Source organism: Physcomitrium patens, chromosome 11, assembly GCF_059467195.1.
Source record: "Physcomitrium patens ecotype Gransden chromosome 11, ASM5946719v1, whole genome shotgun sequence".
In the NCBI taxonomy this organism is placed as follows: Eukaryota; Viridiplantae; Streptophyta; class Bryopsida; order Funariales; family Funariaceae; genus Physcomitrium; species Physcomitrium patens.
The window spans coordinates 10854155-10872020 of NC_143420.1; the positions used below are offsets into that span (position 1 = coordinate 10854155).

The 17866-nt window shown below is 37.9% G+C and overlaps 1 protein-coding gene across 1 annotated transcript; it reads left to right on the top strand.

The window, feature by feature from the left end:
- The first annotated feature begins 1944 nt into the window (after positions 1–1944).
- On the top strand, positions 1945–7772 carry LOC112289055 (alpha-xylosidase 1). Its single transcript, XM_024533990.3, has 6 exons — positions 1945–2894; positions 4043–4301; positions 4477–5186; positions 5315–5545; positions 5674–6173; positions 6280–7772. The coding sequence occupies exons 1-6, from the start codon at positions 2849–2851 to the stop codon at positions 7441–7443; spliced, it is 2910 nt and encodes a 969-aa protein (XP_024389758.1). The 5' UTR covers positions 1945–2848; the 3' UTR covers positions 7444–7772.
- The last annotated feature ends 10094 nt before the right edge of the window (positions 7773–17866 follow it).

Consider the following 17866-nt stretch of genomic DNA (forward strand, 5'->3'; position numbering starts at 1 on the left):
GGTTTGTTTGTGGCAGCAGTGCAGGGGACTGACTGTACATTCGACAGCTACACAGAGTCAACGAATCAGTTTCGGTGTAGAATTACGCAAAAGTGGCACTAGTTCGCTTTAGAGCCATTCTTGATCGAGCCACAGTTTTGAGCTGTCACATATCACGCCGTGACTCAGGTCATTACAGTGTACTGTAAATTCGTTGACAATCTATGATCCTCAGTTCGTCATCATCGGTTCATTCCGTCTCCATTTCACTACAGCTCCGCTACCTCTTCGACTCTGTGCTCATTCAGCACAGTTAGCAACGTATGTGTTTACACAAGGGAGTTGAAGCTTTTCCGCCGTGACTTCAACATCAGAATGAAGGACTAATTGTCAGCTGATGTCTCCAAGCTTTTCAGTCCACCTTGTCCCTGAAGCATTGATGAAATAATTTTCAATTGAACAAAGTCCTCTGTGTTTTTTATTTTTTATTTTTTATTTTTGAATCTTTCATGTATATTCCCAGTGCCAATCCACACTCTGTGTTAATCATGTACAATAGTATATAAAAATCTAGTGTTTGGTTATTATTTGGTAAAAGGTCGGGTTTTGTGACGTTATTCAACAAATTGATGAGCTCTCATTCTTAAATTCTTTTTTCAAAAACACCAAAACATGTTTCAACTAACTGTCATTAAAATAATCTATCATCACATCCCAAAGTTTGGCAAACCGGTTTTTTTTAGATTTTGATTGAACCAGTAATAAAAAAACATTGTATATGTGTTACTAATCATGTTCTCACACAGACATAGTATATTCATTGCCATGTACTTGAGAATCTAATGACACATTATAAATAAGCGAAACATTTCCAATACTGTTCGGAATAAACCAAGAGTTCTCTCCATGTATTCAACATGAGACTTAGAAAATCAATTTGAAACACAATTATCACCTATTCTAAATAAGAATTGACGTGACATACATTGCAGCCACAATACTTATACTCTCCAGTAGTGTCTGTTAGAAAACACCTCGTACGTCACAAAAAAAAGCAACTAAAATAATCTACCAGTTAAGTTTACGTTTAAGGTGTTTTGAAAAATTCCTTCCAGTACCAGCATCCACGACTACATCAACAAAGAGAATGTGATTTGTTGATTTCTTCATGAGTCTCCGCTTTCCATAGCTTCCGCAAGAACCGAGCAGATGAGTCAAATGTACATCGAACACGGTTCCCCAACGCGAGGATTTAGATGGGAACATGTTCCCTAGACACGGATGCTATCACCGAGAGAACAGCAGTGGGAAAGGGAAAGGCAAAGGGCGAGCGAGAGAGAGAGAGAGGTCATGGGGGTAACAAAGGATATTAAGATTCCATCGCCCGTCCATCGCTTCCTTCTGGGCCGGATTCGCTTCCACCCGTCATCTTAGCAACCCTCCCCGCCTTCTCTCTTTTACTACACAAATTCTCCAACTACCAGGTTCGGGACGGTGCGGGTCCCACATACCCGTAGAGGGGTCTCGCCTTGGTCGAAGAGCCCACCATGCGTCCCCAGCCCGGCCGCCTTCTGCACATCTATGCCGCAATACGGTGTCACTGCATGGGGCTCCCGTTGCCATCCAACGGCAACGATGTCGCCAACACACTACCCGCTCGTAATCGTGCGGTCATGACAAATGATGATCCCAGGTCCATCCATAGAGGAGTAGGCAAGGATCTGACGTCCGTCCGTCCATGACAGTGAGCATGCTCTGCACTGCATCCTCACGCGCTTCGTTTCTTCTTGGACCGGGAACCATACCAAACGGGTTTGTTTCCGCCCCGTTTCTTTTTTACTATGCATGCTTCTCACCAGGCGAGGCAGTGCCGTTTCTGTATCAGAGTAGCTTTTTTGACGGGTCACACTCAGCGTTTGGCCCCTGGTCACCCCGAGCATCAACGAGTTCGGAGGCAGTTTCACTCCCGGTTTGAGAGTTGGGATCGGAAACCACCAACTTTTTTCCGACCTTGTCGTTGGGCATTCCAGGGTCGGAAGTCTCTGGAACTCGGGGGAATTTTACCTCTCTCGTATGTCGTCGTATTTTCTTGTCGGGGAGTTCACGAGGAGTGAGCATTTATAAGTGGCGAGGCTTGCATTGGTGAAACGGTGCAAGTAGACACAGTTTTCTTTGTTCTTTGGGCCTTCATCCGCGCAGTGTAGAGGAATTCATGTCATAAAGATCATTGCTGTATCTTAGTCGGTGAAGCTCGCGATCCTGTTGTGTTCACGAACCTTTGAGAGAAAGAGAGAGAGAGAGGGAGAGAGAGAGACTCAAACATTCGCGAGGTGACGACTGTCGTCCCCTGTTGTTGTTTACCGAGAAGACTTGTGGAGGTTTGTAAGTGGCAGCAGTGTAATTAGGAAACAAAAACTAGGTTCACATTCGACGACTCAATTAAGTCCACGAATCGGTTTTTGTGTAGAATTACGCTAAAAAAGCACTAGTTCGCTTTTGAGCCATTCTTGATTGAGCCACAGTTTTGCGCTTTCACGTGTCACGCAGTATTCAAGGTCATTGCGGAGTACTGTAAACTTGTTGGCAACCTGTGGAGATTCCCACTTCGCCATCACTGCTTCATTTCATCTCTGTTTCATTCAAGCGCCGCTATTGCTTCGACCCTGTGCTCATTTCGCACAGTTTGCAACATCTCCATTTGCGTTTACACAAGGGAGTTAAAGCTTTTCCGCCATGACTTCAAGAGTCAGGATGGAGGACTAATGGTCAGCTGATTTCTCGGCGCTTTTGATTCTGACTTGCCTCTGTTGAGGCTGCGAGTGTGGTGCCGCGGGAAGAAAATCTCCTCAGCCTTACCGCCAATTACTGTATGCTTACTTATTTCGACCACCTTCTGAGCTATCACTTGTCCCTTGGTAAGCCAACGATCTCAGACTTCGCCCCTCGGCTGTCTACTTACTGCCCAAACCTCCATTACGAATGTTAAGCTTGATTTTATGCACATTCCACAGTGATTGTCTTGGCCTTCCGGAGACGCGAACTTCTTCTCTTTGATTTTCTCTGTTTGCATTGTGGACCTGAATGTGTAATTCCGGAGGATGGTGTTGCTGTTCTCGTGACAATGTCCCCTTGCTCCCTTCGTGAAAATCGTGTTTTTACACTGGCTTGCGTGGAGCCAGGAGTAATTCACATACCGCAGGCTGACATCTTTCTTTGCTACCGTGCTTAAAATGTTTTGCCTCTCCGACTGTGGCCGCAGCTGTAATGTCGACTTCATTTTCAAAGATTTTAGTGAACTCTCTTGTTTATTGTGAGCTTCTGTATTTTCAAACCATAAGAGAACTGCTGCTGACTTCGTTTGGTTACAATATAGCTTCGATTTGTAATGAATCCTACCGGAGACCGTTCTTGTCCTTGTTGGCTAGAGTCGTAAATTTCCTTGTGTATTCCGAATGCCGCAGCTATTGAGGATCATTTAGTCTCCATGCACATCCTTAAGCCACCCATTATTTCTTAGGATTACTCTGTCGTAACAGAGATCATAGATTCTGGCTTCATTGTAGATCGTAGTTGGAGCTACTCGCCTTCTGTTGAGTCACAGTTTTTGCTAACTTGATTAGCAACATAGGTTACGTGCTAACACGAATTAATGATGGAGCAATTCATCGTACACAGGAGGCTGTTATGTTGGATAGGCATTTGATAATGACTACCGGATTCGAAGTTCCAAGATGGTACACGTGGTACCATCTATCCGCATGGCATGATACGCCTGTGAGAGAATCCCAACCTCCTTCCTTCCCAAATCCTGCCCTCACCCTCCCCTCAGAACACACTTGAACTCCAGTACCTACTAGCGCACTTGTACCAATCCAATTCGTTATGGTTTACAGATCAGTATGTTCTCATTTCCACGTGGGGTACAGATGTGAGTTACCGAAACAGCTTGTATTGAGTACCGTAAGATGTGAAGGAGCCAACTGTCCAGCAGTCCGAAACTTTTAATGTTTTGTTCACGGTTCCTGAGTATTGGTTTAATCGCTAACTTTTTCATGATCAATAGTGTGGGCAATCCTCCTACATCGCTCTCGTGAGGCCGGATCCGGGAAGATGCTGAAGGTCATGGCTTTGGGGTGGGCGTTGTTTCTGCTTACCCTGGTGTGTTCGATGGTCTCTGCTACCGAGGACCTCAACAGCGCAGGATACCGTGTGATCGAAATCAACGAGCTTGCGGATGGAAGCGGGATCGCGGCCCACCTCAAGCTAATCAGTGGGTGTGCGACTTACGGACCCGACTTGGAAGACCTCAGACTTATTGCCAGGTAGTTTTTATGGCTTAGTGCAAGGGGTTTTTTCTGACACTTCACTTCTTATTGTGACGTATTATTTGGAACTTGTCCTTCTGTTATTGTTTCGGCAACCGTTTCGCTTGTGCAGTGGTGAAATCAGATAGAATACGTCAAAGACATTGCTTGATTGTTCTTCTATGGTTACCAGGTATGAGGAAGGCGGCCGTGTGCACGTTCACATCACTGATGCATTCCGCCCGCGGTGGGAAATTCCTGACTCTCTTATCCCGCGCGATCGCGTGCAGCATGTCAGCGTTGGGCAGTCCACTGCATCGATTCAGGTCTCCGAGAGCTCCTTCACGCTAGCGCACGAGAGCTATGCGATTTCCTCTCATCCGCTCAAAATCATTTGGACTAAGGACCCTTTCAGTTTCGCCATCATTCGGAGATCCAATGGAGAGATTCTGTTCAACACACTTCCAGAAGCCGAGGGCAGCCCGCACGCCTTCAACTCTATGGTGTTCAAGGATCAATACCTGGAGATTTCTACCCGTTTGCCACAAAACTCATACCTCTACGGACTTGGTGAGTCCACTAGTCCGGATGGAATGCGCCTCTCACAGGGACGGACTTACACCTTGTGGGCGACGGATATCGGTAGCTGGAACGTGGATATGCCTTTGTATAGCATGTATCCTTTCGTACTGGATATGCGGAAGGGCGGGACAGCACATGGTGTGCTACTCCTGAATTCCAATGGCATGGACGTTGAGTACAAGAAGGGGGATTCGCTCACTTTCAGAGTGATAGGCGGCGTGTTTGACTTCTACTTCTTTGCTGGACCGTCGCCAATGGCAGTGGTCGACCAATACACGCGGCTCGTCGGGCGCCCTGCACCGATGCCCTACTGGTCTCTCGGTAGGGCTTTTCCTATGAATTGCATTCCTTCAAATTTTGTATTGCATAGTGGTTTCGGATTAGGTGGCGGGTTTACTGATGAAAGGAATAAGTCTCGATTGACTGAGTGTCGATTGAAATTGGAATAGGTTTCCATCAATCTCGCTATGGGTACAAGGATATAGGTGAGCTGGAGACAGTGATGGCGAAATATGAAGCCATCAATTTCCCTGTTGAATCGATTTGGTCCGACATTGACCACATGGACGGGTACAGAGACTTCACCTTGCACCCGGACCACTATCCCGAAGAGAGAGTGCGCAGTTTCGTGAAAGGTCTTCACGAGCGGGACCAGAAGTTCGTCATGATCATCGACCCAGGTACGCAATCAGCCAATCAATCATATGACTGCTCCTTCACTGTAACATCGTGGCACGGGCTTCTAGAGTGTTGATGAATTCATAGAATCTGCCGATGCTTACGTGACTGCTGGCACTTGCATCGACAGGAATCAAAATTGATGAGAACTATGCAACATTCACACGAGGTCGAGAGCTTGGAGTGTACCTCAAGAATGGAACTGGGGATGGTTATTACATTGCCCAGGTATGGCCGGGATTCACCCACATTCCTGACTTTCTGCATCCCAACGCGCTCGACTGGTGGACCAAGGAGCTGGAAGAGTTTCAAAAGACTGTTCCGTATGATGGTCTGTGGCTTGACATGAATGAGCCCGCGAACTTCTGCGGTGGATCCAACTGTTGGTACGATCCTGCTGTGAAATGTACCATCATCGACGTCTGCTGCATGACTTGCGACAACCACCCAGATGTGCTCACACGCTGGGACAACCCACCCTACGCGATCAATGGCTATGCAAACAAGTTGCCAATTTACAAGAACACTGTGGCTATGACTGCTGAGCACTACGATGGCAGTCGAATTTACGATACTCACAATATTTACGGCATGACGGAAGCGCTCGCCACTTACAATGCCCTGAAGAAGGTTTGTGGACTTGCAGTGCTTGCAGTTAGTAGATGACATTCGTTCTTTCCATATTTGTAAATTAGAATGTGCTGTGTACACTCAAATGTGAAATTTCGGAATGCAGATATCAAAGAAGCGGCCGTTCGTGTTGTCCCGGTCATGCTTCGTGGGCTCTGGTTCACACTCTGCACATTGGACCGGTGATAATGGTGCGACATGGACCGATATGAAATACTCGATCGCCAATCTCCTGAATTCTGGCCTATTCGGAGTGCCCATGGTGGGCGCCGATATATGCGGGTTCTATTTCGAGACAAACGAGGAGCTTTGCCAGCGCTGGTCTCAGGTTGGCGCATTCTACCCCTTCGCCCGCTCTCACTCCGACATCCACACAGGCCCCCAGGAGATTTATCTCTGGAAGTCCGTCACGGAGACGGCGTCTAACGTCTTCAACTGGCGGTACCGCCTCCTGCCCTTCTTCTACACGCTGCTGTACGAGGCGCACCAAAGTGGTGCCCCGGTGGCGCGACCCCTCTTCTTCGAGTATCCAGAAGACGCCGAGACGTGGACCATTGACACCCAATTCCTTCTCGGAAGTTCAATCCTCGTCTCCCCGGTCCTGGAGCGTGGCGAAACCTCGGTGCACGCTTACTTCCCGAAAGGAATTTGGTACAACCTCTTTGACACTTCTAAAATGATCCGCGCCGTGGACCACGGAGTCTGGGAGCACCTTCCAGCACCCATGGACACGATCAATGTCCACATTCGCCAAGGTTCAATTATCCCAATGCAGGACTTTGCCATGACGACCACGGCCGCTAGGAAGACGCCCTTCTCCCTCCTGGTGGTATTCGCGCCCGCCTCCGACTTCGCTGAGTTCTGTGCCGCACCTTATTCGATTGTGTGTCAAGGCAGCGATCGCGAATACGCCACGGGACACATCTTCCTGGATGACGACATCCAGCCCACCATGGACATCACTGAAAGGCGCGCTTCCCACATCAAGCTGGAGGCAAGTCGCACCGATGGGCATTACGTTCTTCGATCGATTGTGACCCAGCCGGACTACGCCATTGATCAGGGGCTCGTGATCAAGACTGTGTCCGTGCTTGGTGTGCAGTCTCAACCGTTCAGTGTGCGCGTGAATGGCCGACTTGCTGCTGCCCATGTCAAAGTAACTGCGAGCGCCTCTCTCATGGAGATATCAGAGCTGAACCTCCCCTTGGGTGAAGAGTTCGAGCTGATCTGGAACACAATGCCAAACGGAAGCAGTTCTCATTCAAGCTAGAGACAACTGCAGATTGAAATCCTAGCTTAAAACAATCCAATTGTGTACCATAGACTTCCATTTGCCAATTTATGCTTCGGCTGACTAACACTGATTTCATTCGATCTCCTTCTCTTTAGTGGATCAATTACAGATTGATTTGCCGAGCTTTTCTTAGGTAACCCAATCGTGCTACTAGATCATAGCCCGCCGCTTGCTGATCAATTCGACGTAACAGAATATCTATCCTTCTGAGGCGCAGACTGATAGCAAGTATTTGTCGTGGCAGCGCTGGCTTAACATTTTATTAAGAAATAAAGATCGAAACATCAGTTTTTTTTTTGCTGAAATCTTTTTTAAAGCTAATTTGGCATTAGCTTAAGAAATTAAGAACGAAACCTTAGGTGAATTGGCCCACAATAAAGAATTTCCAGCTCTGCCTGAAGGAAAATCTAGCACGGAGATAATGATTCTCTGATGTTTCACAAAAAAAAAAAAAAAAAAAAAAAAAAATTGGTAAAGTGGAACTATCTTTGTATTTTTCTAGGTAGATTAGAAAAAATTGACCTTAACTGGTATAGCAAAGCGCGGCTGCAATTGTCTTGTGCCCAGAAACTGATGTGAAAGATTGTGAAGAATTTTAGGATGAGCTTTCACTCGGTTATGTTGTCAACAATGAGCAATTCATCAATATGGTGATAGTTGAATTACTTTCAGGGATGTTGCTTTGGATAAGGTAATGTCAATTCAGTAGCAAACTCAACTAAAAATTAATTACCATGAAATCTAAAATTTGTGCAATGGGATTGAATTGATCAAATTTACAATCACAAAAGGTGAAAAGAAATAAAAGAGGAAAAACATATGTAAGAAATGAATCAATAAGCAAATTGCAATAAACAAGTCACAGGCTTGGAGTCTTTATATTATTATTTTTCCTATGAGTACCATCACTTTGGGTGGTTGATTATAACATTTTGCATTGATTCTATGGCTTTAAAAGATTGATTGATTTCAAAATAATTTGTTTGGATGTAAACAAAATCCTAATTTGTTTACATAAATTTTGTCTAAACAACAACTTGTTATTTAATTGTCATTTTTATCAAAAGAGATACATTACATGATTTTTCAACATGTATTTTAAATATTTTTAATGTTTTTCTTATATTCAAATAGTTTTAAAAGTTATTAAGAGTTGTGATTTCTACAGAAATCATTTCAAATATAAAACTTCATACCAAGCTTTGTATTTTTCCATTATCTGCCAATTCTAATGAAAGATGATTTTATTAATGTAAAATGATTGTCTTGAAATCATTAAAAACTGTATCTTATATTGAGAAAATAAGGTTTTTTTATTTTTATTTTTAAAAAATAAAACTTAGTACTGCAATTTTTGAGACAACAGAAAGTACTTATCAAGGTTTCAATCCAAAGTTGCCCCTCTTATTTATGTAGCTCTATTTACATTCACATTCTCTATTCACATTCAATTATGTCATATATGAAGTCTAATATAAAACAAGTAAGACAAGTTGTGTCCTATACTTCACTATGGTAGGACAAAATTTCCAATGTCCTACATTAGAAGGGTGTAGTCATGACACAATAGTAACAATCATAAATTTTGTGTGTCTTTTATTACTTATATATTTTTTTCATGACTTTGTTTGTATAAGATATAAAATCAAATCCACATCATTTAAATATAAAATAAATAAAATATTATTTAAACATATTACGACCAAACAAATGAATCAAATATATATATATATATATATATATATATATATATACTAGTAGAAACCCATGCAGCTAGCCACAAAAAGGTGGCCAATGGCAAATATTTCTTAGTTTATTGATTTGTTGGGAGTTCCATGCCTAGTGATCTCACAATGCTACTCTTAGCAATCTACAGCAAAAGCAAGCAGATTTTGATATTTGATTGATCAAAATTTGATTTATTGCTTCACTTTTGATGAAAACAATGAAATATATAGCTAATCAATTATGGTTTTTATTTATCCAAAATTTTCAAAACAAAAATTCAATAATAAAAACAATGAAATACATAGCCAATCAATGATGGTTTTTGTTTCTTTAGAATGTTCAAAATAAATATTCAATAATAATAAGAGAGAATCAAAAAAGATTTAATCACATTTTTTTGGCATATCATATCACATGGCATTCTAATTTGGAATGAAGGAAAAAGAAAAGAGTAGAAGGATGTCACCAATTAGGGTTTTCAGGCAACTCCTAGTGAGAGAGGCAGCTTTTCCACTATTTTTCTACAATCTTGATTGGCGAGATTGTTGTCAAGCATCGTATTGACATCACTCTTGTTTGCTTTGCTTGCTTTCTGTTGAGAGCATTAAATGTCACTTGTACTCTCAATGCTACTCATTGTAGTCTACAATATTTATTATAGCTATAGTGTTTGGAATGTAGTGGGGAGATATTATTTATCTTCTCCCCTTTTCTTTGTATAAAAGATATAGCCCTATCAATAAACTCACTTTTTATGTGTGTGTTTACATATGTGTGCATATTGTTAAGAATGTTTTAGAAAAAGAGAGACAATAGTAGCAAGAAGTAATATGCCCACATATGTAAATACATACAAATAAGAAGTGAGTTTATTGATAGGATTATATCCTTTATTTGAAAAGAAGGGGACAAGATAAATAGTATCTCCTCACTACATTCCAAATACTACAGCTACATTAAATACTATACACTACAATAAATAGTATGGAAATTGTCAATTATATTTAATGCTCTCAATACTCCTCCTTACTCGTCATAATATTTATATGTATAGAATTATGATCTATACTTTTTTGTAATCTTATAAGATCAGCAACTGCTGCCTCATTAAAACCTTATCTAGAAAAACCTTATTATATTTAAGAGCAAAACCATAGATGAAGGAAAAAGAGTACAACACTATCTCAAGAGTTCATTAATTTTCTTACTCTAGAAAAGCAAGTCTCCGCATGCCAATACCATAAGTAAGTAAGTGCTGGTTGTACAAAGGAAGAGCTTTGGTGATGAGATCAGCAAGGTTAATTGCATATTCAATTTTCTTGATTTTAAGTATTTGATCAGTAACTAAGACATGGATACAACTAAAATACTTTGGATCAATATGCTTTGTCCTATCCCCTTTAATGAAATCAATTTGCTTCTATGTAATACAAGCGCTATTATCATCATACAAGATAGTTAGAGAATCATCATATAAAAATTTACATGTTGTTTGAATGAATTTATTAATTAATCGCAACCAAATATAATCCTAACATGCTTCATGTAAGGCAATAATTTGATTTATTATTAGAGATTTTGTCATTCATATAAGCTTCTAAACCATCAATACTAATTAAATCTATTAGATGCATCCATAGTATGAACTTCATAAGCCTCAACTCAAAGTTTCTTATTTTCTTAGAACATTTGAGTAAAATATTTTGAAGTATGGCATGTATGTGCTAAATGTCCAATCATTCTACATTTATGGCAAGAATACATCTTTGATTTTTGTTTTTTATTATAATTAGTTATAGAACATTTAATCTTTCCATATAGGCAGAAATGGTCATGACCATGAGTGATCTAGTGCTTATGAGCATTTTTTCCATGTTTATATACTTGTTTCTTAGACTTTAGAATATTAAGTGAATGAGATTTTGGAATTGTAGATCCAATAGGACGAGCTTCTGCATTACGTAAGAGTAGCTCATTTTATTTCTCTACAAGAAGTAAATAGGACATGAGATCAAGATGACTCTAAAATTTCATATTCTTATATTATTGTGCAAGCACAATAGATGCAAGAAGAAATGTAGAGAGAGTTTTTTCAATCATTTCTTCTTTAGAGATGCTTTGTCCATACAATCATAGTTGTGAGATAATATGATATATTTCATTGTTGAAAGCATTTAAATTTGGAAAATCCAAGACATGTAAATGTGTCCAATCATGACATGCACATGGAAAGAAAATGGTCTTTTGATGATCAAATCTGGATTTAAGATTCTCTTAGAGCTTGGCTGGATCTTCCATTTTTAAATATTGATCTTATAATGCAGGTATAAGATGTCAACAAAGGAGAAGAAGTGCTTTCCAATGGATAGTAATAAGAATTGAAGTACTTACAGTAAGAGATTCTTCAAATAGAATTACATTAGATAATTGTTCTACAAATAAATTTACTTTTGCTATTTTTGTCTATAATAAATAATTATTTCCATTAGTAGCCAATGGTGGAAATAGAAGAGCTTGAAAATATTGGGATGTAATGGTGTTAGTTGGAAACATAACAGAGGAAGTTGGAAGATGTTGAAGCATTCATTATAAATAAATCTGTGAAGAAAAAAATAACAATTCAAGTAGATAAGATTGAATAAAATGTACCTTAGAATGTAAAGCCAAATAGAATGATAAAATTGAAACTTGAAATCAAAATGTTAAAAAAAATTAAGATACAAATATATATTTATATATATATATTTTCTACAAAAATAAGGATCTACGTTGGACTGCAACAAGGTATGGCAGTCGGTGATAGGATGTATCAGTCAATGGTAGGGCACGGTAGTCAACGACAGTCGACAGTTGTTGGCGGCAGTAGGCTATAGTTAGTGGTAGTCAGCGATAGTCAGTAGCAATCAACGAGAGTCATTGGCAATTGGTGGTAGTCAACAACACTCAATGGTAGCTACAGCAATAGTTGGCAGTAGTAGCACAACAGCATTAGCAGCAATAACAACAACGGCATAGGACTACAACAGCAGCAGCACAACAATAGCAGCAACAATAGAGGACAAGAACAACAACAGTGATAACAACAACAACAACAATAGCAGCATTTAATGTAATGCTACTGCTATTGTTATTCTATGTCACTACTGTTGTTGTTGCTGTCCTATGTTGCTACTGCTATTGCTGTAGCTACCATTGAGTGTTGTTGACTACCACCAATTGCCAATGACTCTCGTTGATTGCTACTGACTATCGCTGACTACCACTAACTATAGCCTACTGCCGCCAACAACTGTCGACTGTCGTTGACTACCGTGCCCTACCATTGACTGATACATCCTATCACCGACTGCCATACCTTGTTGCAGTCCAACGTAGATCCTTATTTTTGTAGAAAATATATATATATAAATATATATTTGTATCTTAATTTTTTTTAACATTTTGATTTCAAGTTTCAATTTTATCATTCTATTTGGCTTTACATTCTAAGGTACATTTTATTCAATCTTATCTACTTGAATTGTTATTTTTTTCTTCACAGATTTATTTATAATGAATGCTTCAACATCTTCCAACTTCCTCTGTTATGTTTCCAACTAACACCATTACATCCCAATATTTTCAAGCTCTTCTATTTCCACCATTGGCTACTAATGGAAATAATTATTTATTATAGACAAAAATAGCAAAAGTAAATTTATTTGTAGAACAATTATCTAATGTAATTCTATTTGAAGAATCTCTTACTGTAAGTACTTCAATTCTTATTACTATCCATTGGAAAGCACTTCTTCTCCTTTGTTGACATCTTATACCTGCATTATAAGATCAATATTTAAAAATGGAAGATCCAGCCAAGCTCTAAGAGAATCTTAAATCCAGATTTGATCATCAAAAGACCATTTTCTTTCCATGTGCATGTCATGATTGGACACATTTACATGTCTTGGATTTTCCAAATTTAAATGCTTTCAACAATGAAATATATCATATTATCTCACAACTATGATTGTATGGACAAAGCATCTCTAAAGAAGAAATGATTGAAAAAACTCTCTCTACATTTCTTCTTGCATCTATTGTGCTTGCACAATAATATAAGAATATGAAATTTTAGAGTCATCTTGATCTCATGTCCTATTTACTTCTTGTAGAGAAATAAAATGAGCTACTCTTACGTAATGCAGAAGCTCGTCCTATTGGATCTACAATTCCAAAATCTCATTCACTTAATATTCTAAAGTCTAAGAAACAAGTATATAAACATGGAAAAAATGCTCATAAGCACTAGATCACTCATGGTCATGACCATTTCTGCCTATATGGAAAGATTAAATGTTCTATAACTAATTATAATAAAAAACAAAAATCAAAGATGTATTCTTGCCATAAATGTAGAATGATTGGACATTTAGCACATACATGCCATACTTCAAAATATTTTACTCAAATGTTCTAAGAAAATAAGAAACTTTGAGTTGAGGCTTATGAAGTTCATACTATGGATGCATCTAATAGATTTAATTAGTATTGATGGTTTAGAAGCTTATATGAATGACAAAATCTCTAATAATAAATCAAATGATGCGCTCTTTGATTTTCCAACAATACATACTATCCTATAGCAGAGACATTTTTTTATTGAAAAATCTTCAACATGACAAACTAGAAATTTGATGACTATGGCTGGAATGAATGCGTTTTGTTTCCAAGAGGGAATAGCAATGGCAAAATTACATGCGAACTCTATCATAAAATGTAAACATGCAATTTTTGCATCCTCAGCACTTTGAAGTCTGATCGAGATGTGCATGCCCATGGTTATCACCTCTCAATTCCAATTCTAGATAGGTGAAAGGATTTTGGTTCTTCAATACAATCATAAAGTTGTAGAAAAAGCCTTTGCTGCGACAAATGGTTTATATTGGCTTGCAATTCGGCCTCTTATTATATTTAATTTTGCATCATCTATAATAGAGAGCTGCATTTTTCTTTGGCATAGACGATTGATACATCCAAGATCTATATTATTTTGAAAGATAATTCCATGTATAACTAGGTATAATTTAAGACCTGCAGATATAGATTCTATAGAATTATGTCGTGCATGTATGTAAGATTAGAGGATTGTTTGGCCTTCAATTTGAAAACTTTCACAAGAATTACCAACAATGCTTGAAAGATTGCATGGTAATATTTGTGGTCCTATTAATCCAATATTTGGACCATTTTGTTATTTTTTGGTCTTTATTGATGCATTGCCAAACAATCACATGTTTCATTATTATCATTTCAAAATATGGTATTTGCTAATCTTACATCTATGCTTATTTTTTTTTAGCACATTTTCTTGATTATCCTATCAAAACATTATGTATAGATGATGCAAAAGAATTTGCATCAAAGTCCTTTGAAGACTATTGTACTACAACATGGATTGAGTTGATATATTGTGTTCCATATGAACATGTTCAAAATGGACTTGCAGAGTTATTTGTAAAGCATATACAACTCATTACCCGACCACTACTTCTTCATGCAAATTTACCTGCATCTATGTGAAATCATGGAGTTTTGCATGTTGCAGTATTAATATGTGTCCATCCTTCTTCTCTTGAAATTATTACACCGCAAGAGCTTATTTCAAGTCGTCTTTAAAATGTATCTCACCTATGGGTTCCAATACTAGAACATCAATGGCATACCATTGGAACTTATTGACGAGAAGGCATATATGTTGGTTTTGATTCACCAAGGATTATTTATATAGTTGATCCATAAACTACCACATTATTACATGCACATTTTTAAAATTATCGTGTTGAAGAGAATGTATTTCCATCTCTTCTAAGAGGAGTATTTAATCAACAAAGAAATATAGTACTTGCATTTGGAGCATCAGAAACATTTACAATGAATCATGATCCTAAAACATCTTTAGCTGAAAGTGAAGTTACTAAGATTTTGTATCTAAAATGGATTATAAATGAAACACATCATGGCTTTAATGATGTGCCTCGGATTATAAGAATTCCAATTAATGAGGCTCAAAATGAATTTGTTCAAATTGTAATACCACTAGCAAATATACCTCAAGTTAAAATATCAGTAATTAAAAGGACTTATAGACCAGATAAGCAACCACGAAAGAAGAAAGCTATAACATGTGGTGATTCTAGTATTGTTTCTATGGAAGTTCCTACTAAACATATGAGACCATCAATTAGTGATAATATGTCAATGCACATTATACCTTTATCTCATGCTATAGAAAATTTTAAAATTAGAAGGAATAAAATCAAGTTGAGTACAAAATTATTTGTTCTATATTATATTACAAATAACCTTTGGAATAGACCATCTAATATAATAAATGAATCATTTGCATTTATGATGGCAGAAGTTCTTTCTTATGAGAAAGAGGATAGTAAACCTCAAAGCATTTACGAAGTGATGCGTCGCTTTGATTAGTTAAAATAGAAAACTGCCATCAAGGATGAGTATGCTTCTTTGCGTAAGAAGAAAGTCTTTGGTCCAATTATAGATACTCTTACTTCTTACCTTGTGGAATATAAGATGGTATTAATATGCAAGCAAGATGCTAAAGGTCAAATAATCTGCTATAAAGCTCGTCTTGTTGCTCAAGGATTTACCTAATGGTTTGGCATTGATTATGAATCTACATATTTTTCAGTCATGGATTCAGTTACATTCCGATATATTATTAGAATGGCAGTTCATGTCACCTTTAAGATGCATCTCATAGATGTGATAATTACATATTTGTATGATTCACTTGATGCAAATATTTACATGAAAGTTCCATCTGGTTTGGAAACAAGAATTCCAAAGGCACCTGCTCCATGATGATATTGTGGTATTAAATTACATAAGGCCTTGTATAGTCTAAAATAATCTGGATGCATGTAGTATCATGGTTTCCATGATTATTTAATTATAAATAAATTTATAAGTGATCTATTAATCCCTTGTTTATTTATCAAATGAGATAAAATTAGTTTTGTGATCATTGTTGTATATGTTGATGATCTTAATTTAATAGGTATTAGATCTACATACATTGTAGCTATTAACCTACTTGTACGTGAATTTGAGATGAAAATGCTAAAAAAATAACTTTCTGCATTGGACTTTAGATTATGCATCTCACATATGGTAGCATTTTTTTCTATCAACTAACATATATTAGAAGAATCTTACAGAGATTCAATATGATTGATGCTTATCTATTGTCCACACCAATAGTTGGATCTCGTCATGATGGTCATGATTCATACTGTCCATGCGAGGAGAAAGAGAATATATCATGAGAGTAATATCCATACCTCATAGTGATTGGAATACTTTTATATTTAGCCACATCTACCAAATCAGATATTACATTTGCAGTTAGTGTTCTTGCAAGATACAGTGCATGTCCAACACTATGATATTGGAATGGCATCAAACATTTACTACATTATTTAAAAAGCATTGAAGATTTGGGATTATATTATCTACAATCTACAGATCCAAAATTAGTTGGATATTCTAATCCAGGATATAAATCTGATATTGCAATAGCTAAATCTCAAATGGGCTATATATTCTTAAAAAATGGAGCTGTAATATCATAGAAATCAGTGAAACAAACTATAACTGCAACTTCATCCAACCATGCAAAAATTATTGCCTTACATGAAGCATCTCAACAATGTATTTGATTGCGATCAATTGATAAATTTATTCAAATAACATATAGATTTTAATGTGATGATTCATTAATTATCTTGTATGAAGATAATAGTGCTTGTATTAGTTAGATACAAATTGGTTTCATTAAAGGAGATAGGACAAAGCATATTGATATAAAGTATTTTAGTTATACCCATGTCTTAGTTACTGATCAAGTACTTAAAATCAAGAAAATTGAATATGCAATTAACCTTGTTGATCTCCTCACCAAAGCTCTCCTTTTCTGTAACCATTGCCGACTTACTTATGGCATTAGCATGTGGAGACTTGCTTTTCTAGAACAAGAAAATTAATAAACTCTTGAGATAATGTTGTACTTTTTTTCCTTCATCTATGATTTTGTGCTTAAATATAATAAGGTTTTTTCTAGATAAGATTTTAATGAGGCAACAGTTGTTGATCTTACAAGTTTACAAAAAAATATAGATCATAATTCTATACATATAAATGTTATGACAAGTAAGGGAGAATGTTGAGAGCATTAAATGTAGCTGATGATCTCCATACTATTTATTCTATTTATTTGTAGCTGTAGTGTTTGGAATGTAGTTGAGAGATATTGTTTATCTTCTCTCCTTCTCTTAAAGGATATAATCCTATCCATAAACTCACTTCTTGTTCTTAAGTGTGTACACATATGTGTGCATATTACTTCTAGCTACTATTGTCTCTCTTTCTCTAAAACATTCTCAACACTTTCTAGGCCGTTTCTGGTCTCGTTCGCTTGGTGTTCGCTCCTTTCTCCGACACTCATGGTCCTTACTGGTTCACTATGCCAGGGTTGGGAAGAAATTTTGTTTAATCTTATTCTGAGCAGTTTTGAGGTTTCCGAGCTATCGTTTTTCGTAGTGTCACGGAGTGAGGGTTGGGAGCTGAGTCGAGTTGAGTTGGTGGTGCTTGCAATAAATTAGACGCG